We start from the raw sequence: 25,532 nt of genomic DNA, 5'->3' as shown, positions 1-25,532 counted from the left end.
AGGCAGCCTGCTGGCACTGGGGAGAGGACATTGGAAAATGTTCCAGGAGTGGGATGGAATTCAGCCAATCCTCCAGCCTGTTGACACACCAGTGAGTTCAAACTGGGGAGCTGCTGTTTCCATGTTCTTTGTGCAGATAGAGAGTCACTCACTCATCCCACTTCCTGACACACCAGCGACTTCATATTTGACTGCAGGGGTTGGACTCTGCTGAGGGAAATATTCACTCTATCTGAGCCCCTCAGAATTACACACAACTCAATTCAATCTCCCCTCAGCCTCCTCTGTTCCAATGAGAACAACCCCAGCCTCTCCAATCTTTCCTCATCATTAAAATTCTCCATCCTGGGTAACATCAGCCTCTCTCGTGTGATCACATCCTTCCTGTAATGTGGTGATCAGAAATGTCCACAGTGCTCCGGCTGTGGTCTAACTGGTGTTTGATCCAGTTCCAGCACAATCTCCCTGCTCTTATATTCTCGGCCCTCTGCTTCCAAAGGAAACTCTCCCACCTGCCTTCCTTCTTTTAAATACAAATGTCGAGTAACCAATCATTTTTTTCAATTAAGGGGCAATTTATTGTGGCCAATCCAGAACCCAGCGCATCTTTGGGTTGTGGGGCAAAACCCACGCAAACAAGAGTGAATTTCTATTAATTTCATTTCATTTTTCATTTTCATTTCATTTCATGCGCAAACTCCACACGGACAGTGGCCCAGAGCCGGGATCAAACCTGGAACATCGGTGCCGTGAGGCAGAAATGCTAACCACTGTGCCACCGTGCTGCCCCCACCTGCCTTCCTAAGCATTGAAGAGAGAGAGAGGCAGCTGAGAGAGACAGGGAGAGAGAGGCAGCAGAGGGAGAGAGAGGTACCAAAGAGAAGAGAGGAGCACCAAAGACTGAGACAGGAGGGAGAGAACAGAGAGACAGAGGGCAAGAGAGGCAGCAGAGGGAGAGAGGGGCACCAGAGAGAGGAGTGCCAGAGACTGAGAGAGGCAGGAGGGAGAGGAGAGAGAGAGTGGGAGAGACCCTAGTCAGTAACAAAAATAAGGAATGAAATTGAATTCAGACACATCTGCATGAACTGACACCACTTTATTCACAGATTAACAGAGTAATCACTGTACTTGAATCAATGTTATTCACTTTTGGAATTGAATGAATTAAGGGTCAGATTAACTATCACAATAACCCGTATCAGATAGGTCTGTTTAATACAGAACAGGGTTAAACCCAGTGTCCAATATTACAGGTCTCTGTGGCTGTTGGATGCCTGGTTTCACTGTACAGCTGACAAACCCACAGCTTCAGTTAACTTGTCTACCCAGGGTCTGTTTATAAACCCTCATCACAACATATTACCTGGTTAGCTATTGTATATATCATGGTCGGACAGCTCACTCAAAACTCAACCAGAAACTATGGTTCTTCTTTCTGCTGATTCCAGCTCCTACAAGGGGTCACAGCATCTCCAGCCCTCAGCTCTGTTACTGGGCTGTCATTGACATGAGCAATAGAGAGACAGAAGTTGCCTGAGGCTTAAATGGGAAGTTGAAACTTGTGACTCAAGACCAACTGTGTAAGATCTCTGAAAAGATCAGTAACTTCTAAAGATAAATTCTAAACAAGTGAACAAACCAAAGAATCATAAGACAAAAACTTCAAGTTTATGACTTTTACTGCAACATACAAACTAGAAGCAACAATGCCTAAACACTATTTTTATAGGGAACGTATCCCTTAAACTATAAATAGAATGTTGCCCTCTTACTTTTAACACAATCAAAAATCACACTCCATAGTTACATCGCTGAAGTTGTCACTCAATTCTCCTGGAACTAGTCCAATGTGATTCTTCGTTCCTGTGTTTACTTCCATTCTGTTCCTTCGCCTGACTGGCAATCCTTAACCCCAGAAGTATCTTTTGCAGTGATGGTTCTCCTGATGATATTCAGGTCCTGATAAATAATAATAATCTTTATTGTCACAAGTAGGCTTACATTAACACAGCAATGACATTACCGTGAAAAGCCCCTAGTCGCCACATCCTGGCGCCTGTTCGGGTACACTGAGGGAGAATTCAGAATGTCCAAATTACCTAACAGCACACATTTCGGGACTTGTGGGAGGAAACCGGAGCACCCGGAGGAACCCCACGCAGACACGAGGAGAACATGCAGACTCTGCACTGTGACCCAAGCTGGGATTCGAACCTGGCACCCTGGAGCTGTGAAGCAACAGTGCTAACCACCGTGCCACCATGCCGCCCAGCCTCGCATAACCAAGTGACTCTTCCAAATCCTGAAGTAAATCATCATCTAATATCCTGTAAAACAAATGGAAATTAAGAACAGACAATTCTAGTTCCTATGAAATATTCTTTCCTCTCTCATTCCTCAAAAGCTGTAAATCGCCATCCAACACACTCTCCCTCCATTCTCACTCTGCTGTAATATTCATCCTCCTAATTCTCTAAAGGTGCTGATTCAGGCTGACTGACAGATCCCTGCTCCCCGTCTTGGAGAGGCCTGAAAATCTCCATGCAGACTGCCAGACAGAAATATGTCTATATTACTGAACTCAAAATGTGTGCAACACACAGACTGGATTCACTTCCTTTCTCTTCAGTTGTTGCAAGTCACCAATGTCCCCCCAGAATGAGAAAATAAATGGAAAGATAAAGTAGACTTGGAGCGGCTGCTGCCTCTTTGTGCGGCCATCTTACGATAAGAGGCAGCAAATTCAAAACAGAGTTGAGGAGAAGCTGCTTCTTCAAAGGGCTGTGAATCTGTGGAATTCACTACCCCAGAGTGTGGTGGAGCTGGGACAGTGAACAAATTTAGGGAGGAGTTTGACTTTTAATCGGGTTGAAGGGTTATGGAGAACTGTCAGGACAGTGGAGTTAAGGCCAGGATGAGATCAGTGATGATCAAATGGCGGAGCAGACTCGATGGGCCAAATGGCCTAATTCTGCTCCTACTGATGAAAGGGGGAGACATTGATTTGCTCCCAGATGTTGCCCAGAGGAAGAAGTTTTCGTCTGACTCATTGTCCAACCTCCATATTGTGACATCACAAAGATGCTCGTCCTCTAAATCAGCCAATAGGAAATAAATCCGCTCCGCTGAGACGTCACTGCATTTGAGCGCAACCGCCCGGTGCGCGGATACGGAGCCCCTCCCCCGTCCATTTTTCCCCCTCCCCGACGCACCCTCGACACAAGGTTTCCAGGCAACCGGCTGACAGTTCCAACTATCGATGATTCCCTCTCCCCCGACCCGGGACTGCGCATGTCTCAGGAAGAGGGGACTTTGCGCATGTGCAGAGGGTGCTCACCTCCGCTGACACCGCTGAGTTGTGACCAATGGGAAGATTGGAGGACAGGAAGGACTCTGTTTCTCCGCCAATCAAAGCTCCTCCATTGTCTCAATGCGGAAGCTGGACATGGAGGTTTCTGCCCAGCAAAACTGTTGTTCCCCCAACCCTGAATGAGCTTGATATGCACACAGACTCCTGTCTCCAAAATCTGTGAGTAAAACACTTTCTTTTCTCCCCCTTTCCATTTCTTTTCTCATTCTCACCTTCAATTGGTGACTTGCAGCAACTGAAGGGAAAGGAAGTGAATCCAGGGAGGGTGCAGACTCTGGAAAGGTTGGCCCAGGTCTCTCTCTCTCTCTCTTAAAGACATTGACATCCTTTGCTCCCTCAGCTTGACACATTTATTTGTCTGGCTAAAAGGATCGTCTCTTTCCTCATGTTCATAATTAAAGGGCTGCTTTCCCATTCAGCTGCACTGTGTGTGATAAGGGATTCACTCAGTTGTCCACCCTGAAGCGACACCAGAGCGCTCACACCGGGGAGAGGCCATTCATCTGCACTGTGTGTGATAAGGGATTCACTCAGTTAACCAACCTGCAGACACACCAGCGACTTCACACTGGTGAGAGGCCATTCATCTGCACTGTGTGTGGGGATTTGCTCAATTATCCAGCCTGCTGAAACACAATGTCACTCACACCAAGAGCAGGCCCTTTAAATGCTCTGACTGCAGGAGGGGTTTCAACTCCTCACAGCTACTGATGTCCCACCAGTGCATTCACACGGAGGAGAGACCGTTCAGCTGCTCTCACTGCACAAAGAGGTTTAGATCCTCATCCAACCTGATGAAACACGAGCGCGGTCACACCGGGGAGAGCCCGTTCACCTCTCCGACTGGGAAAAGATTCACTCAGTCATCACTTGCTGAGCCACATTGTCACTCACACCAATGAGAGACCCTTTAAATGCTCCGACTGTGGGAGTGGGTTTAAAAGCTCACAGTTACTGATGTCCCATCAGCGCATTCACACTGAGGAGAAACTGTTCAACTGCTCTCACTGCACAAAGACGTTTAGAACATAACCACATTGCGGAGACACCAGCGAGTCCACACTGGGGAGAGTTGATACGCCTGCTCTGATTGTGGGGAGAGATTCCGTGGTTCATCTGCCCTGTTGACACACCAGTGAGTCCAGACTGGAAAGAAGCCATTCACCTGCTCTCACTGTGGGGAGGGATTCACTCAGTCATCCAACATGCTGAGACACCAAAGGCTTCACAAGTGATGACGGGTTAGATTTTGCTGTTATTCCTGCTGTTAATCACATCCAGGACTGAACCTGGAGTGGATGGAGGGGTTTGCCTCCTCGTCAACACCTCCTGGTGCTCGGATGTGGCGACTCTGGCGAATTATCGCTCGCCTGACCTGGAATACCCGACTGTGAAGTACCGTCCATACTACCTTCCACGGAGTTCACTTCTGCCATCATTACGGTGGTCTACATCCCACCCCAGGTGGAGGTGAAGAAGGCACTTGATGAATTGTACACCGCTATAAATAACAATGAAACAGAATACCTGGCGGCCTTGTTCATCGTGGCCGGGACTTTAACCAGGCCAACCTCAAGAGTGTACTGCAAAAATTCCACCAACGCATCTCCTCTTCAAAAGCTCACCGCTACTGATGTCCCACCAGCGCGTTCACACTGAGGAGAGACCGTTCAGCTGCTCTCACTGCACAAAGAGCTTTAGAACCTCATCCAACCTGATGAAACACGCGCGAGGTCACACCGGGGAGAGCCCGTTCACCTCTCCGACTGGGAAAAGATTCACTCAGTCATCACTTGCTGAGCCACAATGTCACTCACACCAATGAGAGACCCTTTAAATGCTCCGACTGTGGGAGTGGGTTTAAAAGCTCTCGGGTACTGATGATCCACCAGCGCATTCACACTGAGGAGAAACTGGACAGCGGCCCCACATCCCTGACCACTGCTACACAAACATCAAGGGCGCCTGATGATCCATCCCCGACCGCACTTCGGAAAATCGGACCACAAGACGGTGCTCCTTCTCCCGGCATACAAGCAGAAACTTAAGCGGAGAATCCGGTTAAGAAGGTCGTGCAGTGCTGGTCTGAGGCAACAGAAGAGCTCCTACGTGACTGCTTGGAGTCAGTGGACTGGCCCATATTCAAGAACTGAGCAGCCAACCTAAACGAGTATGCCAGCACCGTCACAGACTTCATCAGCAAGTGTGTAGAAGATTGTGTGTCAAAGAAGGTAGTACGTACATTACCCAACCAGAAACCGTGGTTTAATCGGGAGATTCACTCCCGACTGAAGGCCACGTCTGAGGTGTTCAAGGTAGGTAACCTTGACCTATACAAGAAATCTATATATGACCTCCGCAAAGCCATCAGGGACTCCAAGTGACGATACCAAACTAAGCTAGAGTCACAGACTAACGACCGGGACTGTCGTCGGTTGTGGCAGGGCTTAAACAACATAATGGGCTACAAAGCAAAGCCGAGTAGAATCTTCAGCAACAGTGCACCCCTTCCCGACAAACTCAATGCATTCGATGCTTGTTTCGAACAGAAAACCAACAAACTGTTGTCAACTGCCCCAGCAGCCTTGGACACACCCATACCCACCGTCACAGTCTCTGAAGTCAGAGTGGCCTTCTTGAAAGTGAACCCTGGGAAAGTGATGGGTCTTTTTAAAAAAATATATATTTTATTAAAGTTTTTCAATCACAATTTTTTCCCCTTACACATCAAACAAAAGAAAAATTAAAAGTACAAGTAACATGATAACTACAATCTAACAATGAGTAACTAACTAACATGGTAAACTAACCAAATAACATAAAATGAAACTCCCCCCCCTCCCAGAACCCAAACATCTTACCCCTCCCCCCCTCCCTCCCCCCCTCCCCCCTCCCTCCCTCCCCCCTCCCCTCCCTCCCCCCTCCCCTCCCTCCCCCCTCCCCCCTCCCCTCCCTCCCCCCTCCCTCCCCCCTCCCCTCCCCTCCCTCCCCCTCCTCCCTCCCTCCCCCCCCTCCCCCTCCCTCCCCCCTCCCCCCCCCTCCCTCCCCCGGGTTGCTGTTGCTGGTCATCTATCTTCCCTCTAACGTTCCGCTAGGTAGTCGAGGAACGGTTGCCACCGTCTGGTGAACCCTTCAGCCGATCCTCTCAGCGCAAACTTAATCTGCCCCAGTTTTATGAACCCCGCCATATCGTTCATCCAGGCCTCCAGTCCGGGGGGTTTCGCTTCCTTCCACATGAGTAATATCCTACGTCGGGCTACTAGGGACGCAAAGGCCACAACATCGGCCTCTTTCGCCTCCTGCACTCCCGGCTCATCCGCAACTCCAAATAAAGCTAACCCCCAGCCTGGTTTGACCCGGACCTTCACCACCTTCGAGATCACTCCCGTCACTCCTCTCCAATACCCCTCCAGTGCCGGGCACAACCAAAACATATGTGTGTGGTTTGCCGGGCTTCCGCTGCACCTCCCACACTTGTCCTCCACTCCGAAGAACCTGCCCAACCTTGCTCCCGTTATGTGTGCTCTATGCAGCACCTTAAATTGGATCAGGCTAAGCCTGGCACACGAGGAAGAGGAATTTACCCTGCTTAGGGCATCAGCCCACAAACCCTCCTCAATCTCCTCCCCGAGCTCTTCTTCCCATTTTCCTTTCAGTTCGCCCACCATCTCCCGGTATATCTCTGACACCTTGCCCTCTCCGACCCACACCCCCGAAAGCACTCTATCCTGGATCCCCTGTGTCGGGAGCAACGGAAATTCCCTCACCTGTTGTCTTGTGAACGCCCTCACCTGCATATACCTAAAGAAATTTCCCCGGGGCAGATTATACTTTTCCTCCAGCGCTCCCAAGCTCGCAAACATCCCATCTATAAATAAATCTCCCAATCTCCTAATTCCCAACTGGTGCCAGCTCTGGAATCCTCCATCCAGCCTCCCTGGGGCAAACCTATGGTTGTTCCTAATTGGGAACCCCACCAAGGCACCCAGCACACCTCTCTGTCGCCTCCATTGCCCCCAGATACTTAATGTTGCCGCCACCACTGGGTTTGTGGTAAATTTTTTTGGTGAGAGCGGTAGTGGCGCCGTCACCAGCGCTTCTAGACTCGTCCCTTTACAGGACTTCATTTCTAGTCTTTTCCACGCCGCTCCCTCTCCCTCTATCATCCATTTACGAATCATCGCCACATTGGCGGCCCAGTAGTTGTCGCCCAAATTCAGCAGCGCCAGTCCCCCTCTGTCTCTACTACGTTGTAAGAACCCCCTCCTTACCCTCAGAACCTTCCCTGCCCACACGAAGCTCGTGATGCTCCTGTCTATTTTTTAAAAAAAGGCCTTAGTGATCAGTATAGGGAGACATTGGAACACAAATAGGAACCTCGGGAGGACCATCATCTTAATTGCCTGCACTCTGCCCGCCAGTGACAGCGGCTGCATGTCCCACCTCTTGAAGTCCTCTTCCATTTGTTCCACCAGTCGTGTCAGATTAAGTCTGTGTAAGGTTCCCCAGCTCCTGGCTATCTGAATCCTCAGGTATCAAAAGTTTCTTTCCACTCTCCTTAACGGTAGGCCATCTATCCCTCTACTCTGGTCCCCAGGGTGTATCACAAAAAGTTCACTCTTTCCCATGTTAAGCCTATATCCCGAGAAATCTCTGAACTCCCTCAATATCTGCATGACCTCTGTCATCCCCCCCACTGGGTCCGCTACATATAGCAGTAGGTCATCCGCGTAGAGTGACACTCGGTGTTCCTCTCCCCCTCTAATCACCCCTCTCCATTTTCTGGAGTCTCTCAGCGCCATGGCCAGTGGTTCAATTGCCAACGCGAACAGTAATGGAGATAGCGGGCATCCCTGTCTTGTTCCCCTGTATAGTCGAAAATACTCCGATCTTTGCCCACCCGTGACCACACTTGCCGTTGGGGCCCCATAGAGGAGTTTGACTCAGCTAATAAAACCCGTCCCCGAACCCGAACCTCCTCAGCACCTCCCATAGATACTCCCACTCCACCCTATCAAATGCCTTCTCTGCATCCATTGCCGCCACTATTTCTGCCTCCCCCTCTACTGGGGGTATCATTATCACCCCTAATAGCCGTCGCACGTTGACATTTAGTTGTCTCCCCTTTACGAATCCTGTCTGGTCTTCGTGCACCACCCCCGGGACACAATCCTCTATCCTCGTTGCCAGCACCTTTTACTAGCAATTTGGCGTCCACATTTAGCAGTGAGATAGGCCTATAGGACCCGCACTGCAGCGGATCTTTATCCCGCTTCAAAATTAGCGATATCGTCGCCTCCGACATTGTCGGGGGTAGAGTCCCCCCCTTCTCTGGCCTCGTTAAAAGTCCTTACCAACAGCGGGGCCAGCAAGTCCGCATATTTTCGATAAAATTCCACCGGGAACCCATCTGGTCCCGGGGCCTTCCCTGCCTGCATGTTCCCCAGCCCCTTGGTAACCTCGTCCACCCCAATTGGTGCCCCCAGGCCTTCCACCTCCTGCTCCTCCACCCTCGGGAACCTTAATTGGTCCAAAAACTGCCGCATCTCCTCTTTTCCCTCCGGGCGTTGGGACCTATAAAGTCTTTCGTAAAAGGTCTTAAACACCTCGTTTATCTTCCCTGCTTTCCGCACCGTAGCTCCCTTTTCATCTCTAATTCCCCCTATCTCCCTCGCCGATGTCCTCTTTCGCAGCTGATGGGCCAACAGGCGACTAGCCTTTTCCCCATATTCATATCTCATCCCCTGTGCCTTCCTCCACTGCGCCTCCGCCCTCCTAGTGGTCAGAAGGTCGAACTCCGTCTGGAGGAGTCGTCTCTCCCTGTATAGTCCTTCCTCCGGGGCCTCCGCGTATTCTATATCCACCCTTAAAATCTCCCCCAGTAATCTTTCCCTTTACTTGGCCTCTATTTTCCCTTTGTGGGCCCTGATGGAGATCAGCTCTCCTCTGACCACCGCCTTTAGTGCTTCCCATACTACTCCCACTCGGACCTCCCCGTCGTCATTGGCCTCCAGGTATCTCTCGATACATCCCCGCACCCTTCCACAGACTCCCTCATCCGCCAGCAATCCCACATCTAATCGCCAGAGTGCACACTACTCCCTCTCCTCTCCTAGTTCCAGGTCCACCGAATGTGGGGCATGATCTGAGACAGCTATGGCTGAATACTCAGTTTCTTCCACCCTCGAGATCAGCGACCTTCCCAAAACAAAGAAATCTATCCGGGAATACACCTTGTGAACATGGGAGAAGAAGGAGAACTCCTTGGCCTTCGGCCTAACAAATCGCCATGGATCCACTCCCCCCATTTGGTCCATAAACCCCTGAAGCACCTTGGCCGCTGCCGGCCTTCTTCCGGTCCTAGATCTAGATCTATCTAACCCTGGGTCCAACACGGTGTTGAAGTCTTCCCCCCATTATCAGGTTTCCTACCTCCAGGTCTGGGATACGTCCCAGCATCCGCTTCATGAATCCCGCATCATCCCAATTCGGGGCATATACGTTAACCAACACGACCTCCGTTCCCTCCAGTCTGCCACTCACCATCACATATCTGCCTCCGCTATCTGCTACAATGCTCCTAGCTTTGAATGATACCCGTTTCCCCACCAGTATAGCCACCCCTCTATTCTTTGCATCCAGCCCTGAGTGGAACACCTGTCCCACCCATCCTTTCCTTAACCTAACTTGGTCCGCCACCTTCAGGTGCGTCTCCTGAAGCATAGCCACGTCTGCCCTCAGTCCTTTCAAGTGCGCGAACGCTCGTGCCCTTTTAATCGGTCCATTTAGGCCTCTCACGTTCCACGTGATCAGCCGCACTGGGGGGCTACCTGCCCCCTTCCCGTGTCGACTAGCCATCACCCTCTCTAGGCCAGTCCCACGTCCCGGTTCCGCGCTCCCACCTGTTCCCCAGGTGGCGCATTCCAGCCCCGACCACCCTTTCTTTAACCAGTTCCTCTTTGATTTCTGCAGCAGCAACCCAGTTATCCTACCCCCCCCCCACCCCGCTAGATCCCCATCTAGCGTGATTGCTCCCCCCATATTACTTCCGAAAGTCAGCTGACTTCAACTGACCCCGGCTTCTCCCGCTCACTCCTTGACCCCCCCGTGTGGGGAACTCCCATCAACAATGCGCCTATCTTCCTGCCATCACCTTTCTGGCGCGGGAACAAGGACAGTAAGCCCCGTATTCTCTATAGTTGTCCCGCCCCTTGTGGCGCAGCGCCCTCTACCGCCCCTCTCCCATTCCCCATCCCCCGCCTATGTCTCTTCTTTCCCCCCACCGGCGCCCACATTTCTTAGTGTCCCCCCCTTCCCAATTCACATCCCTATATACATTGACAGTGTCATTTCCCCTCTAACATCAGTCCCTCAGTTCCGATCCAGTTTCTCGTTTTTAATAAAGGTCCATGCTTCTTCCGCCGTTTCGAAGTAGTGATGTCTCTCCTGGTACGTGACCCATAGTCGCGCTGGCTGCAGCATCCCGAACTTCACCTTCTTGTGTAGCACCTCCTTGGCTCGATTAAAACTCGCCCTCCTTCTCGCCACCTCCGCACTCCAATCCTGGTACACCCGTACCACCGCATTCTCCCATCTACTACTTTGTACCTTTTTGGCCCATCTCAGAACCACTTCTCTACCATTGAAGCAATGAAATCGCACGATTGTCACCCTAGGTGGTTCTCCCGCCTTTGGTCTCCTCGCAGGGACCCGATGAGCCCCCTCCACTTCCAAGGGGCCCGAGGGGGCCTCAGCTCCCATCAGCGAGCTTAGCATCGTGCTCACGTAAGCCCCGCAGTCCGCTCCTTCCACTCCCTCGGGGATACCCAGGATCCGAAGGTTCTTTCTCCGTGCTCTATTTTCTAGGGCTTCAATTCTTTCAATGCACTTTTTGTGGAGCGCCTCGTGCGTCTGCATTTTGACCGCCAGGCCCAGGATCTCGTCTTTGTTATCCGTCACCTTCTGCTCCACCACGCGGAGCTCCGTCTCCTGGGTCTTTTGTGCCTCCTTAAGCCCCTCAATTGCCTGTAGCATTGGGGTCAGCACCTCCTTCTTAAGTAGCTCCACACACCGTCTTAAAAATTCGTCTTGGTCGGGCCCCATGTCGCCTAGGCTTTCTCCGCCGCCATCTTGCTCCTTTTTTCCTCCTGTCCCTATCCTCGAGGATTCTTCGCGATGTAGCCGCCGCCGACATTTTTCTCTTTCGTTGGGGGGGACTCCCTGTTATCTCACCCCACACCGGGTTCCGTCTTGAAAAAATTCCCCGCTGGGGCTCTTAAAAGAGCCCGAAGGTCCGTTTGAGCTGGAGCCGCCGAAACGTGCGGCTTAGCTGGGCATCGCCGCAACCGGAAGTCTCGAAAGTGATGGGTCTTGACGAGATCCCTGGTCGTACACCCAGATCCTGCACGGACCAACTGGCAGGTGTGTTCGCGGACATCCTCATCCTGTCCCTACTCCGTTCCGAGGTTCCCACCTGTTTCAAGACTACCATCCGGTGGCCTTGACATTGATCATTGTTAAGTGCTTCGAGATGCTGAATACATCAACTCCATACTCCCAGCATTCCTTGATCCACTGCAATTCGCATACCACCATAACCGGTCCGCAGCAGACACCATCTCCCTGGCCCTATACTCGCCCCTGGATCATCTTGACCACAAGGTCTCCTACGTCAGACTCCTATTCATTGACTACAGCTCCACCTTCTTTTTTTTTTTAAATACTTTATTGAAAATTTTTGGCCAACCATCACAGTACATTGTGTATCCTTTACACAGTAATATCACAATATAAATAACAATGGCCAGTTTTATAAACAAGAAATAAATAATATATAAACAAAAAAACAAAACAAAAACAAAACTAAATGGCAACTGCCTTGTCCCAAATAAATAGTCTCCAAAAATATGTTTTCACCGTCCAATATACAATTATCTATAACAACAACCTATACATATTATACTTATATATTAACATCCCTGAGAATCTCTCTGGTTCCTGCCCCCCCCCCCCCCCCCCCCGGGTTGCTGCTGCTGTCTTCTTCTTTTCCATTCCCTCTATCTTTCTGTGAGGTATTCGACGAACGGTTGCCACCGCCTGGTGAACCCTTGAGCCGACCCCCTTAGGACGAACTTAATCCGTTCCAGCTTTATAAACCCTGCCATGTCATTTATCCAGGTCTCCACACCCGGGGGAACAGCTCCACCTTCAACACCATAATCCCAGCCAAGGTCATATTGAAACTCCAAAATCCTGGGCTTTGCTCCTCCCTCTGCAACTGGATCCTCGACTTCCTAGTACATAGACCACAATCAGTAAGGATAAACAACAACAACTCCTTCATGATAGTCTTCAATACCGAGGCCCCACAAGGCTGCGTACTTAGCCCCCTACTACACTCATGATACACACACGACTGTGTGGCAAAATTTGGCTCCCGCTCCATCTACAAGTTTGCTGATGACACAACGTAATGGTTCGGATATCAAACAACGATGAGACAGAGTCCAGGAGGGAGATAGAGAACCTAGTGGCATGGTGTAATGACAACAATATCTCCCTCAATGTCAGCAAAACTAAGGAGCTGATCATTGACTTCCGGAAGCAAAATATTGTACACACCCCTGTCTGCATTAATGGGGCTGAGGTGGAGATGGTTAGCAGCTTCAAATTCCGAGGTGTGCACATCACCAGCATTCTGTCCTGGTCCACCCACATCGACGCTACGACCAAGAAACATATACTTCCACAGGAAACAAAGGAAATTCAGCATGTCCACACCGATTGCCACATGGGTGGCATGGTTAGCACAGTGGTTAGCATTGTTGCTTCACAGCGCCAGCGTCCCAGGTTTGATTCCCGCTTGGGTCATTGTCTGTGCAGAGTCTGCACGTTCTCCCCGTGTCTGTGTGGGTTTCCTCCGGGTGCTCCGGTTTCCTCCCACAAGTCCCGAAAGACATGCTTGTCAGGTGAATTGGACATTCTGAATTCTCCCTCCGTGAACCCGAACAAGCGCCAGAGTGTGGCGACTAGGGGATTTTCACAGTAACTTCATTACAGCGTTAATGTAAGCCTACTTGTGGTAATTATGAAGATTATTATCATTGACTTTTACCAATTTTTACAGGAGCACCATAGAAAACATCTTATCTGGCTGCATCACAGCTTGTGTTATGGGCCAGGGTTTAGAAAACTCCAAAGTATATCATGGAGTTCACCTGACCTACAATTGTTTATTGATTTTGGTTCTGATGAGCACAAGGGCTGCCTTTCAGGGGTTATTCAACAGAGGCCTTCACCACTTTTAATCAAAACAAGCTTTATTCTACAAATTTAGTTACCATTTTATAAACACACACAGTAAGCATTTTTATCAATTACAAGCATAAATACCCCACACAGCTACAGTAATCTATGTATAACCCTTAATAAATTCCCCCCTTTAACTGTTCCAATTTAATAACAAGATCCCATAAACCAGTACCTCCTTTTCAAAGGTGTGGCCCAGCACACAGCACTCAAGACCTGGTTTGGATGCTCTTGTTTCCTTTCCAAAACAACAGGTTTGAATTCCTTCCAGAAAGCAATTGTTTATTTTCAAGTTATCAAGCAGACTAGAAACAGCTTTTAAAATGAAGATAGAGAGACAGGCCAAAATACTCCTCTTTCTGAGTACAGCAGCCAAAAATGTGAAAGCGAAAGCAAAAAACTCAGAGCCACAAAACAGCCCCAAACCAAAGCAGAAGTAAAACCAACTCCCAGTGCCACAGCCCAGCTCCACCCAATGACATCACTGAAGCCATGTGATAAGACAAAAACATTTCTGAAAGGGACACTCCCATGACACTTGGTATGGCAACTGCTCAGCCCAAGACTGTAAGAAACTACAGAGAGTTGTGAACACAGCCCAGTCCCTCACACAAACCCGCCTCCCATCCATTGACTCTGTCTACACCTCCCGCTGCTTTGGGAAAGCGGGCAGCAAAATTAAAGACCCTTTCACCGAGGTTATTCTCTTTTCCAATCTCTTCCATTGGGCAGGTGATACAAAAGTCTGAGAACACGTAATAGATTCAAAACAGCTTCATTCCGCTGTTACCAGACTCCTGAATGACCCGTATACTTCACCCGATGTCTACGTATTTAAATTGTGTATTTATCATATGTCCCATGTTTTGTTATGTATAAAATGATCTGTCTGTATTGTACGCAGAACAATACGTTTCACTGTACCTCGGTGCACGTGAATAAATTTAATCAGATCAAACTTTGTTCATTCTGACACTTGGTGAAGTGGGAGAGTCGGAGGGTTTCTTTCTGCTGGACTGGCTGATCTCACAACTTTGCTTCCAGTGGGCTGATGCCCTTTGAGCCTGGGAGAGCACATTTCCACTGAAATGATCCACAAAGGCTGGAGTACATTTATTTTATCCTGGATAGTAAAGAGTGTTATTCCCCCCACTACAGGTGGATCTAAAAGAAACCAGATGGGTTTTTACAACTATCGACAATGCTTTCATGGTCATCGATGACTTTTAATTCCAGATTTTTAATTAATTTAAATTTCACCATCTGCCGAACCTGGATCCCTATTGCATTACCCTGGGTCTCTGGATTACTTGTCTGGCTATTGTTTTCCGAGATGTGTTTTGTGAGAGATGAAGTCACTATAGCCAATAAGTGAGATATTTTCGAGTTGTTTCCTTTACGTCCTGTACTTTCCCACTAACTTACAGACAAAACAGCTGCAACTGTACTGTGTATACGTGTGTTATTGTAACTACTCCTAGAGATGATTCGGTTCGCTGAAGCATTCCCTGCATGTTTGTAATAAAGATTCCCAAACTTTAACCAACTCTGGGCTCCGAGTGACATTTGTCCCACAACAACCTGGTGTCAGGAACAGGATCCACTGACGGCTCTGATTAAAGGAAAGTCCCTGTGGACAGCAGATACCGGGGTGAGTATTGTTTGTTTTATACCACCCGTGTTTAGTTCAGTCTGACTGACCACTGGGGACTCCTCAAAACCTCAGGGAGCTGTTTCTGGTCTGTTTCTTTGACATTCATTCAATGTAATTTCAATAACTGGAACATTTCAGGCAGGGAATTGTCGGTTTTATACCAAGGATATGTTTGGGGGCGATACTGAAGTCCCCGTGACCGAGAGGGTTTTGTAGCTGCCAAAATATGAGGGGATAAAGCCGTACTGGAGGTGAAACAGAAAGAGTTCGGCAGTTGGACAGAGTAAGGCGTGTGTTCAGAGGTCCCAGATAGGGGTCAGCCAGCATCATCACATCGATGGATCTGCACAGACAAGGTCCAACCGGATGGCACTTATAAGGCCCAAGGTGAGGTTAGTGGCGCAGGGATTTGAACAAGCTTTGCGAGATAAAGAGGTCAGAGTGGACTTGCCCACAGCGGGAAAGGTCATTTTGAAATTTCTTTGGCCCTTTTCGTTACATTTTCCCGGAACTTTCAGTCAAGAAACATAAAAGCTGCATTTGCGCTGGGGGATCACCTCCAGAGGGTCAGTGTTTCTGCAACCTCCTAAGGTGCCAGATGTACGGAAGACTTTGGAAGTTCAATAAGTTTGTCTATGTTTTGAACGATGTTTTGAACAATATTTTAGAGTGTATGGCACTTCTCAGTTAGATCAGTTTTGTTCAAGTCGGGTTGTCTCTACCTGAAGGCAGAAGCTGCCGTGCTTTATTGGTACCATGGCAGGAAACTCTTGGGCATCTTTATGATGCATGTTGATGACTGCCTATGTGGTGGTACTAGTGAGTTCCAAACCAATGTCACGGACAGGATCAGAACAACATTTAAGGTTGGAGTCAGGCTTCTGGGACCTTTAAATAAATTGGATTGGAAATCGGGCAGTGTGGGTCTGACGTGATTTTACATCAACAATCTCACGGAGACAGTATGAACCCTGTCACAGTCAATGGGGCCGGGGCCTCACAGAAAGATGAAGATGTTTCCAAAGCTGGGACTGAGCTGCTGCAAAGTTGAATTGACGAATGGGGCCCACAGGCAAGGCCGGATACAAGTTTTCGAGCTGAGTTCTGTAATGAAACGTCCACAGGTCGAGGATATTTAACGGGCGAACAAAACATTAAAAAATACAAGATGGAGAAATGTGCATTGAAATTTCCATCTTTGGGTGAGCCGCAAAATATAAAATGGATTTCTTTAGTGATGCCTCACTCGGATGAGCCTGGCTCAGTGTCTGTACACTGAGTGATGTTGAAGGATCTATTTCAGCAGAAGAACAAACATTTCTCATTCTAAATTCAAAGGTCGATGATATTCAGCTGCCATGAATCGAGTGACTCTGTCACATCTTGATGTGATGTTTGGTGTGAAATTTCTGTCTGTAACTCCTCCCCTTCTAATATCCTGTAAAAGTTTACAAAAGCCATCACTGTTAGTGCAGGATACCCAAATGAAATGTGAAATTCGATCCTATTGTAAGATCTGGGTTTGGCTCCAATCTCAATTGTAACACTCAAATTACACGTCAGACTGTGTTGTGAAACTTACCTGCAGTTCCTGACTAGTTACAGACGATTCCAGGTACAAGAATATTGTCACAGAATTTATTAAGTTAATTAATTGTAATAAGTACAAAATCACAATAATTAACAAAGGCAGTGGATCAGTCCGTTCACTCTGGATCACCAGCTCTCAGCTTCCAGGTGACTGTGGAGCTGTCTCTTGTTCTATTGGCTGAAGTCTATCCTCTTGCTTCATGTTGTGTTGGGCATGGAGCTCCAGAGAATTGTAGCTCATTAACCCTTTCTAGTACCTACCTCTACGCATGGCTGGTAATATCCTGTGATTCTGATTGGCCCAAGTAGCCCATGATCAGTCCCTGATTGGTTAAATGGGATACGATCAATGTCTGATTGGTCTCTGAAGGATATTGGTCACCTTGCTGATGTGTGATGTCACTTTCTCATTGTGGTGTCACTTCCTCATGATTAATATTCGTCAGGCTCATCGTCCTAACTGATACCATAGCACCACTGAATCCCTACAGTGCAGAAAGAGGCCATTTAGCCCCTCAAGTCTGCACCGGCCCTCTGAAAGAGCACCTTATCTCGGCCCACTCCCCCACCCTATCCCCATAACCCCACCTAACCTGCACACCGTTGGACTGTTGGAGGACACCGGAGCACCCAGAAGAAACCCACGCAGATACAGGGACAACGTGCAAACTCCACACAGACATTGACGCAAGGCCAGAATTGAACCCAGGTCCCTGGCGCTGTGACGAGGTTGTGCTCGCCATTTGCCACCGTGCTGAGATGATACATCTTCAGGTGTCATGTGTAACTTAGTGATTGCCAATGACTGAAGCAAGTTACTTAAATACAAATAACTGAAAGTGCACAAGATACACAAATTTAAACTAATACAGCAATTCCTACTGAACACAGAAAATAAATTTGTAACGGTGATCGGTGTGCTAAAGTTCGAGTAGCAAGATACACGTTACAAAATATCATTTTCTGTTCATAAATTACATGTTCACAAGAAATAAAAGTCCCAGAAACGACATAACTACAACACCATTACAAAAACTGATAAAACAACAATAATGGAGAAAATCTGTTGTACAATTTGAAGGAAAGTGACTATTTTGCAATAAGTTAAAAAGCAAATACAATTTAAGACAGCATTTCTCTAGCATCGACACGTAGTAATAATAATAATCGCTTATTGTCACAAGTAGGCTTCAATGAAGTTACTGTGAAAAGCCCCTAGTCGCCACATTCCGGCGCCTGTTCGGGGAGCCGGTACGGGAATTGAACCCGCGCTGCTGGTCTTGTTCTGCATTACAAGCAAGCTGTTTAGTCAAATCCTGCAATAACAGAGATTCTCATTCATCATTAGTCTTGTGGTAAAACCATAAAATTAAACCTACTTTGGCCGAAGACAATATGGCACAAGTCACTTGTCAAGGACGAGTGCACCTGAATACAGAGACTCAGAGTGAGATACCGTATTGAGTGAATTGATTCATACACTTTGATTCTGTGATAACTGAACATAACTAAAACCGAACTATTAAAATGAATAAACATTGACTGACATAATAATCTTTATTGTCACAAGTAGGCTTGCATTAACACTGCAATGAAGTTACTGTGAAAAGCCCCTAGTCGCCATATTCCACCGCCTGTTCAGGTACACAGAGGGAGAATTCAGAATGTCCAAATTACCTAACAGCAGGTCTTTCAGGACTTGTGGGAGGAAACCGGAGCACCCGGACGAAACCCACGCAGATACGGGGAAAATGTGCAGTATTATGATCACTGTTACATAGATGCTCCATCACCACGTATTTATTGATTAAGCCTGTCTCACTGCACACGGAGGTCTCGGATAGACTGCTCCCTGGTTGGCTCCAGAAGGAACTGCTCCAAGAAATTCTCCCCCAAAATCTTTATTAACCGATGTTCCAGGCTATCTCTGCCTATCTGACTCTCCCAATCTATATTCGATTAAAGTCACCCATGATTATTGTGGTACATTAATTACAAGCCTTATTTAATACTTCCTGTACACTCTACCTACAATGTAACTACTGTTAGGAGGCCCATTAACTACTCACATGAGACCTTGTAACTTATTATTTCTTATCTCGAGCAAAGCTGATTCCACACCCTGAACTGTCAGGCGAAGTTGATCTCTCAGTACTGAACTAATGTAGTCCTTTATGAACAGGAGCAATCCCATCATCTTTTCCGAGCTTCATGCATTCCAATATGTCAAATACCCTTCAACATTTAGATTCCAGCCTTGGTCACCTTTCAAACAAGTCTCTGTAATGTCTATCAGGACACACATTTATCTCTATCCGTGCTGACAATTCTTTTTTTATAATTTAGAGTACCCAATTCATTTTTTCCAATTAAGGGGCAATTTAGCGTGGCCAATCCACCTACCCTGCACATCTTTGGGTTGTGAGGGTGCAACCCACGCAAACATGGGGAGAATGTGCAAACTCCACATGACAGTGACCCAGAGCCAGGATCAAACCTGGGACCTCGGCGTCGTGAGGCAGCTCTGCTAACCACTGCGCCACCGTGCTGCCCCATCTGCGCTGACAATTCATCCAATCTCTGTCAAATGCTGCGTGCATTTTCAAGGGTTCAATAATCCAATAGGGATTTCAAGTGAAACCTCTTCATCCAGCGAGTTGTGAGAATGTGGATCTCGCTACCACAGTGAGTGGTTGAGGTGAACAGCATGAATGCTGCATGAACAGCTGTATCTTGAGAGGGAGAAAGGAATAGAAGGATATGCTGCTGGGGGGAGATGAAGAGGGCTGGGTGGAGGCTCACGTGGAGCATAAATACTGACAGAGACCAATTGAGCTGACTGGCCTGGCCCTGTGCTGTAGACTCAATGGAACAGAGACAAATGTATTTATTTTAGATCCACCTGATAAAACTTTTTTCTTGGGATGGAGGCATTTGTTACCCATTCATAATTGCCCTTGAACTGAGTGGCTTGCTCGGTCATTACAGTGGGGGACAGTTAAGAGTCAACCACATCTGTGTGTCTCTGGAGTCACATGTGGGCCAGACCGTGTAAGGATGGCAGATTTCCTTCACTAAAGGACATTAGTAAACAGATGGGTTTTTACAACAATCAACAATGATTTCATGGTCATCATTAGACTTTTAATTCCAAATTTTTATTGAATTCAAATTTCACCATCTGTCCTGGTGGGATTCGAACCCCAGAATAATACCTGGGTCTTTGGATTACTAGTCCAGCGGCAATACCACTAGGCCACTGGCTCCCCCATACAATGCAGGATAAAATAAATGCAAAGTCATGAGACTGTCCAGAATGTACCTGTTGTATAGAACCTTGGTCAGACCGCAGCTGGAGGACTGTGTGCAGTTTTACTGCCCTTGTCGCCAGAGGGAAAGGGCAACAAAGGTTCACCAGACTTGTTCCGGGGATGGCAGGACTGCCCTTTGAGGAGAGATTGGGGAAATCTGACCTGTGTTCTCTAGAGTTTCAAATAATGAGAAGTGACCTCAATGAAACCTACAAAATCCATAAAGGAATAGACAGGTTGGGTACAGGTGAGGTGTTTCCCCTGGTTGGAGAGTCTGGAACGAGGGGACACAATTTCAAAATAAGGGGGAAGCCACTTAGGACGGGTCTTGGAGGAGACATTTCTTTACTCAGAGGGTTGTGAATCTTTGGAATTCTCTATCCCAGAGGGCTGTGGGAGCTCAGTCACTGAGTGTGTTTAAAGCAGAGACTGACAGATATCTAAATACCAATAACACAAAGGGATATGGGGATAGTGTGGGGGGAAAGGCATTGAAGTGGTTGATCGGCCACGATCGTATTGAATGGTGGAGCAGGCTCGACGGGCTGAATGGCCAAGTCCTGCTCCAATGTTGCAAAGGTAGGTAGGTAAGTAAATTGTGAAGGGGACACAAGGAGATTACGAAGGGATATAGATAGGTTACGTGCGTGGGAGAAGATCTGGGAAATGGAGAACAACGTGGGAAAATGTAAAATTTTCAATGTTGGCAGAAAGAATAAAAAAGCATTTTATCGAAATGGTGAGAGATTGCAGAGCTTTGAGATTCAGAGGGATCTGGGTGTCTAAGAGCATGAATCATAAAAGGTGAGTATACAGGTACAGCAAGTAATTCGGAAAGCTAATAGAATGTTATTGTTTATTGTGGGGGAATTGAATACAAAAGTAGGTTATGCTTTTGTTAGCATGAATGAATCCAAAAGAATCCCTCGACATTCAGGTCTGCTTCAAACATCAAACAGTTTATTGTTGTAACACCGGCGGGGAGTAAGTCTCTGGGCAAAGGCAGATACCTCTCCACTAAACAAAGGGAATCATCATTTTTTATACAATTTCAAATAGTTAGTCAGCCCAACTCAGCCGGACACGATCCAATCACAATAATTATAGACTGCACACATTGACTGGTAGATCCAATGAAAGTGGTTACTGGGCAGCAGGGAACTGCGTGATCAGCTCATGGACAGCTAGGGGGTTACTCATGAACTCATGATGCCTTCCAGACCACCTCATCGACCGTCCTTGGGTCTTGAGTATACATAACTCCCTTATCTTAACCCTGTTCCTGGCTGGTACCATTGTCAGAATTCCGGAAGAGCATCCCCCTTTGTGAGAGAGAGAGAGCTGACTGGTGGTGATTTAATCTGAGGGTCACCACACCTCAGACGAGGGGCAATGTTGAGGAGGCAGGGCCTTCATGGATGACCTCAGCCGGTACGGAGTAGAACCCACGCTGTTGGTGTCGCTCAGTATCACAAACCAGCCTTCCAGCCAACTGAGCTAACCAATCCCCTGAAATATTAGTTATTGCCTGTCTCCCATCACACCATTTAATGTTGTTTCTCAGTCCATGTCAGACAACCTGCCCCCATACCTTGATCATTGTCTTCTGCGAGAAACACAGAGATAAATTAAACAAAAGAACCATGTACCCTCCATGGCCCATCTCCATGGCAAGGTGGCATGCTTTAGGGGGATCCAAACAGAAATGGGAAGGAAACAGCTCCAATTTCCAAACCAACTTTCAATCTGTGATCCTTGTGAAATGCGAAACCAGGTATTCGCAACAAGGCTCAAAGAGCAACAGCCCACTGGAGTCAAAGTCGTGAGACCGGCCAGTCCAGCAGAGGAAACTCTCCAACCATCCCCATTGACCAACTGTCAGAATGAACAAAATGTAGTCCAATCACTTGTGACCTTGTTTGTGTCTCAGCAGCTGCGATGAATCACTGAATCCCTTCCCACATTCAGAGCAGGTGAACAAACTCTCCCCAGTGTGAACTCGCTGATGTGCCTGCAGATGGGATAACTGAGTGAATCCCTTCCCACATGGAGAGCAGGTGAATGGCCTCTCCCCAGTGTGAACTCGCTGGTGTCTCTGTATGTTGGATAACCGAGTGAATCCCTTCCCACACTGAGAGCAGGTGAATGGTTTCTCCCCAGTGTGAACGCGACGGTGTGCCGCAGGTTGGATAACAAAGTGAATCTATTCCCACACTGAGAACAGGTGAATGGTCTCTCCCCAGTGTGAACTTGCTGGTGTGTCTGCAGGCTGGACATATGAGTGAATGTCTTCCTACACTGAGAGCAGGTGAATGGCTTCTCCCCAGTGTGAACGCGCTGGTGTGTCTGCAGGTGGGATAACCGAGTGAATCTCTTCCCACACTGGGAGCAGGTGAACGGCCTCTCCCCAGTGTGAACTCGCTGGTGTGTCTGCAGGTTGTCTAACCGAGTGAATCCCTTCCCACACTGAGAGCAGGTGAATGATCTCTCCCCAGTGTGAACTCGCTGGTGTATCTGCAGGCTGATCAACTGAGTGAATCCCTTCCCACACGGAGAGCAGGTAAACGACTTCTCCCCAGTGTGAACTCGCTGGTGTATCTGCAGGTTGGATGAGGAAATGAATCCATTCCCACACTGAGAGCAGGTAAACGGCCTCTCCCCAGTGTGAACTCGCTGGTGTATCTGCAGGTTGGATGAGGAAATGAATCCCTTCCCACACTGAGAGCAGGTGAACGGCCACTCGCCGGTATGAACTCGCTCGTGTATCTGCAGGCTGATCAACTGAATGAATCCCTCCCCACACTGAGAGCAGGTGAATGGCCTCTCTCCAGTGTGAACTCGCTGGTGTGTCCGCAGACTGGATAACTGACTGAATCCTTTATCACACTGAGCGCAGGTGAACGGCTTCTCCCCGGTGTGAACTCGCTGGTGTGTCTGCAGGTCAGAATACTGAGTGAATCCCTTCTCACACTGAGAGCAGGTGAATGGCCTCTCCCCAGTGTGAATGCGTCGATGAATCTCCAGCGCAGATGGGACTCTGAATCCCTTCCCACAGTCCCCACATTTCCATCGTTTCTCCATATTTTGGGTCTCCTCGTGTCTCTCCAGACAATCAGTTGACGCCTTGTTCACACACAGAACACGTGTACGGTCTCTCCCCGCTGTGAATGGTGTGATGTTTTTTCAGGCTGTGTATCTGGTTAAAGCTCTTTCCACAGTCAGTGCTCTGGAACACTCTCACTCGGGTGTGTGTGTCTTGGTGCTTTTCCAGTCATATTGATGTTTAAAATCTTCTCAAGTTGACAGACGAGGCAAACATTTCTCCTTCTAGATTCAAAGTCTGATGATGTTCAGGCCCTGATGAATCGAGTGACTCAGTCTGATCGAGACGTTTAGTTTGAGATATCTGTCTGTAATTCCTACTTTTCTAATATCCTGTAAAAACAATTTACAAAAGACATCAGTGTCAGTACAGGACAGAAATTCAGAATGGACGGGGACTTTGGTTGCGACATGTCGGGAGCGGCCGCATATGAGGCAGCTCTCATCAGGGGACTTTGTTTTCCATCTTTTTCACTCTGTATTTGAGGGGGTTTGGGGATATTTCAAATTCGTCAATGGGATAAAGCTCCCATACTGTGGCAATGTCCAAGAACCAAGTTTGAAGAAGCCAGCGGGCAAAGAATCAAATCTGTTTCAGATTCTTTTCCAGGCTCATTGGAAACAAAATGGCGGCACCCCCTGCCGAAGCGAAAGTTATAGTGTCTTCAGTTGAGATGCTCATGGGCATCTTGGCAACAGCCGACTATCACCGAGGATCTCCCTATATCAATCGAGGAGCCCCCAGCTCCTATTCGATTGATATTGGCAAAAATGGACGAAACGGTAAAGGGTTGCAGGGCACGGGGCAGCTCTTTCGATGAAGTGTGGAGTGAGACTGTACAGGGTCAACACAACCTCCTTGTGTGTTAGGTGGAGCTTGACTCAGTTCAAGGTGGTGCACAGGGCACATCTGACTAGGACTAGGTTGTGTGGTTATGTTCTCGGGGATGACAGACAGGTGAGCTTGGTGTTCTCGGGTCCGGCGAATCATAAAAGGTACCATCTTTTTAACCAGACAAATAAATGTCAAGCTGAGGGAGCAAAGAATGTCAATGTTTTTAAGAGAGAGAGAGACCTGGGCCAAGCTTTGCAGAGTCTGCACCCTCCCTGGATTCACTTCATTTCCCTTCAGTTGCTGCAAGTGACCAATTAAAATCAGAATGAGAAAATAAATGGAAAGGGGGAGAAAATAAAGTATTTTACTCACAGATGTTGGAGACAGGAGGAAGTATCAGTCTGGGTAAAGCTCAATATTCATTCACACAAAGCCCGCGCTCAGAATGGCAGGAGAGCCAAAGTCCTTCCGGTGGCCCACTCTTTCCATTGGTCAGCATTTCAGCGGGAAGTCAGTGGGTGGGCTCTTCTCTGCACATGCGCATTACTGGTTGACGCATGCGGCATTGTCGGTGTTTGGAGCATGCGCATTCGGATTAATGGGCCTGTTCGTTTTGGAGAGCCCGAGCGAAGTGGGTGGGAGGATTTGGAAATACTCTGTGGAGCCACAAAACCCTGATGAATAGTTGTCAGCTCCCTGATTCTGGTTCGGGAAATTCTTTCCCAGGTCCAGGCTCAAGTTAATGCCCAAATTAATTGATGGGGAGGGGAGAACAATAATGTTAGACCCCGCACCTCATTCACTCTGACTGGCTGAAGGACCGAGCGGCTGTCTCCGTCCTCCAGCCCCGCCCCTCATTCTTTCTTGATTGGCTGGAGGACCGAGCGGCTCTCTGAGTCCTCCAGCCCCGCACCTCATTAACTCTGACTGGCTGGAGGGCCAAGCGGCTGTCTCAGTCCTCCAGGCCCGCCCCTCATTGTCTCTGATTGGCTGGAGGACCAGTCGGCTCTCAGTCATCCAGACCCGCCTCTCATTCACTCTGATTGGCTGGAGGACCAGGCGGCTCTCAGTCCTCCAGCTCCGATCCGTTACCTGGAGACTGGGCAGCGCATTCCCAACGTAAGGTATTCAAATTCCGGCTCCAAAATCACAGCCTGGCGAGTAGGCCGTGAATCCCCAAGGAAAGGTTTTTTCATTGAGCTCCGAAAATCCGGACCTCTCAGTCCACTCCCTGGAAACTAGGCCGTGAATCCCCGAGGAAAGGTCTTTATACTGACTGCTCCGAGACTCTGCCCCTCCAAGTCCGCTCCCTGAAGACAGGGAGAAAGAGGCGTTAGAGACTCGGTATTGGGGAATGAGAGA

The 25,532-nt window shown here is 48.3% G+C and overlaps 1 protein-coding gene and 1 long non-coding RNA gene across 2 annotated transcripts; both read right to left on the bottom strand.

Moving 5' to 3' along the window:
* Positions 1-1,077: 1,077 nt before the first annotated feature.
* On the bottom strand, positions 1,078-25,096 carry LOC140420580 (uncharacterized). Its single transcript, XR_011946456.1, has 2 exons — positions 24,965-25,096; positions 1,078-1,959 (listed from the first exon to the last, which is right to left on the bottom strand). It is a non-coding gene; the product is annotated as an uncharacterized lncRNA (long non-coding RNA).
* LOC140420579 (uncharacterized) lies at positions 20,843-24,970 on the bottom strand. The gene is made up of 2 exons (XM_072504576.1): positions 24,543-24,970; positions 20,843-23,668 (listed from the first exon to the last, which is right to left on the bottom strand). The coding sequence occupies exon 2, from the start codon at positions 23,312-23,314 to the stop codon at positions 22,160-22,162; it is 1,155 nt and encodes a 384-aa protein (XP_072360677.1). The 5' UTR covers positions 23,315-23,668; positions 24,543-24,970; the 3' UTR covers positions 20,843-22,159.
* Positions 25,097-25,532: the final 436 nt, after the last annotated feature.

The sequence above is a fragment of the Scyliorhinus torazame genome, chromosome 5, assembly GCF_047496885.1.
Source record: "Scyliorhinus torazame isolate Kashiwa2021f chromosome 5, sScyTor2.1, whole genome shotgun sequence".
Classification (NCBI taxonomy): Eukaryota; Metazoa; Chordata; class Chondrichthyes; order Carcharhiniformes; family Scyliorhinidae; genus Scyliorhinus; species Scyliorhinus torazame.
This window is presented reverse-complemented; position numbering and strand designations above follow the sequence as displayed.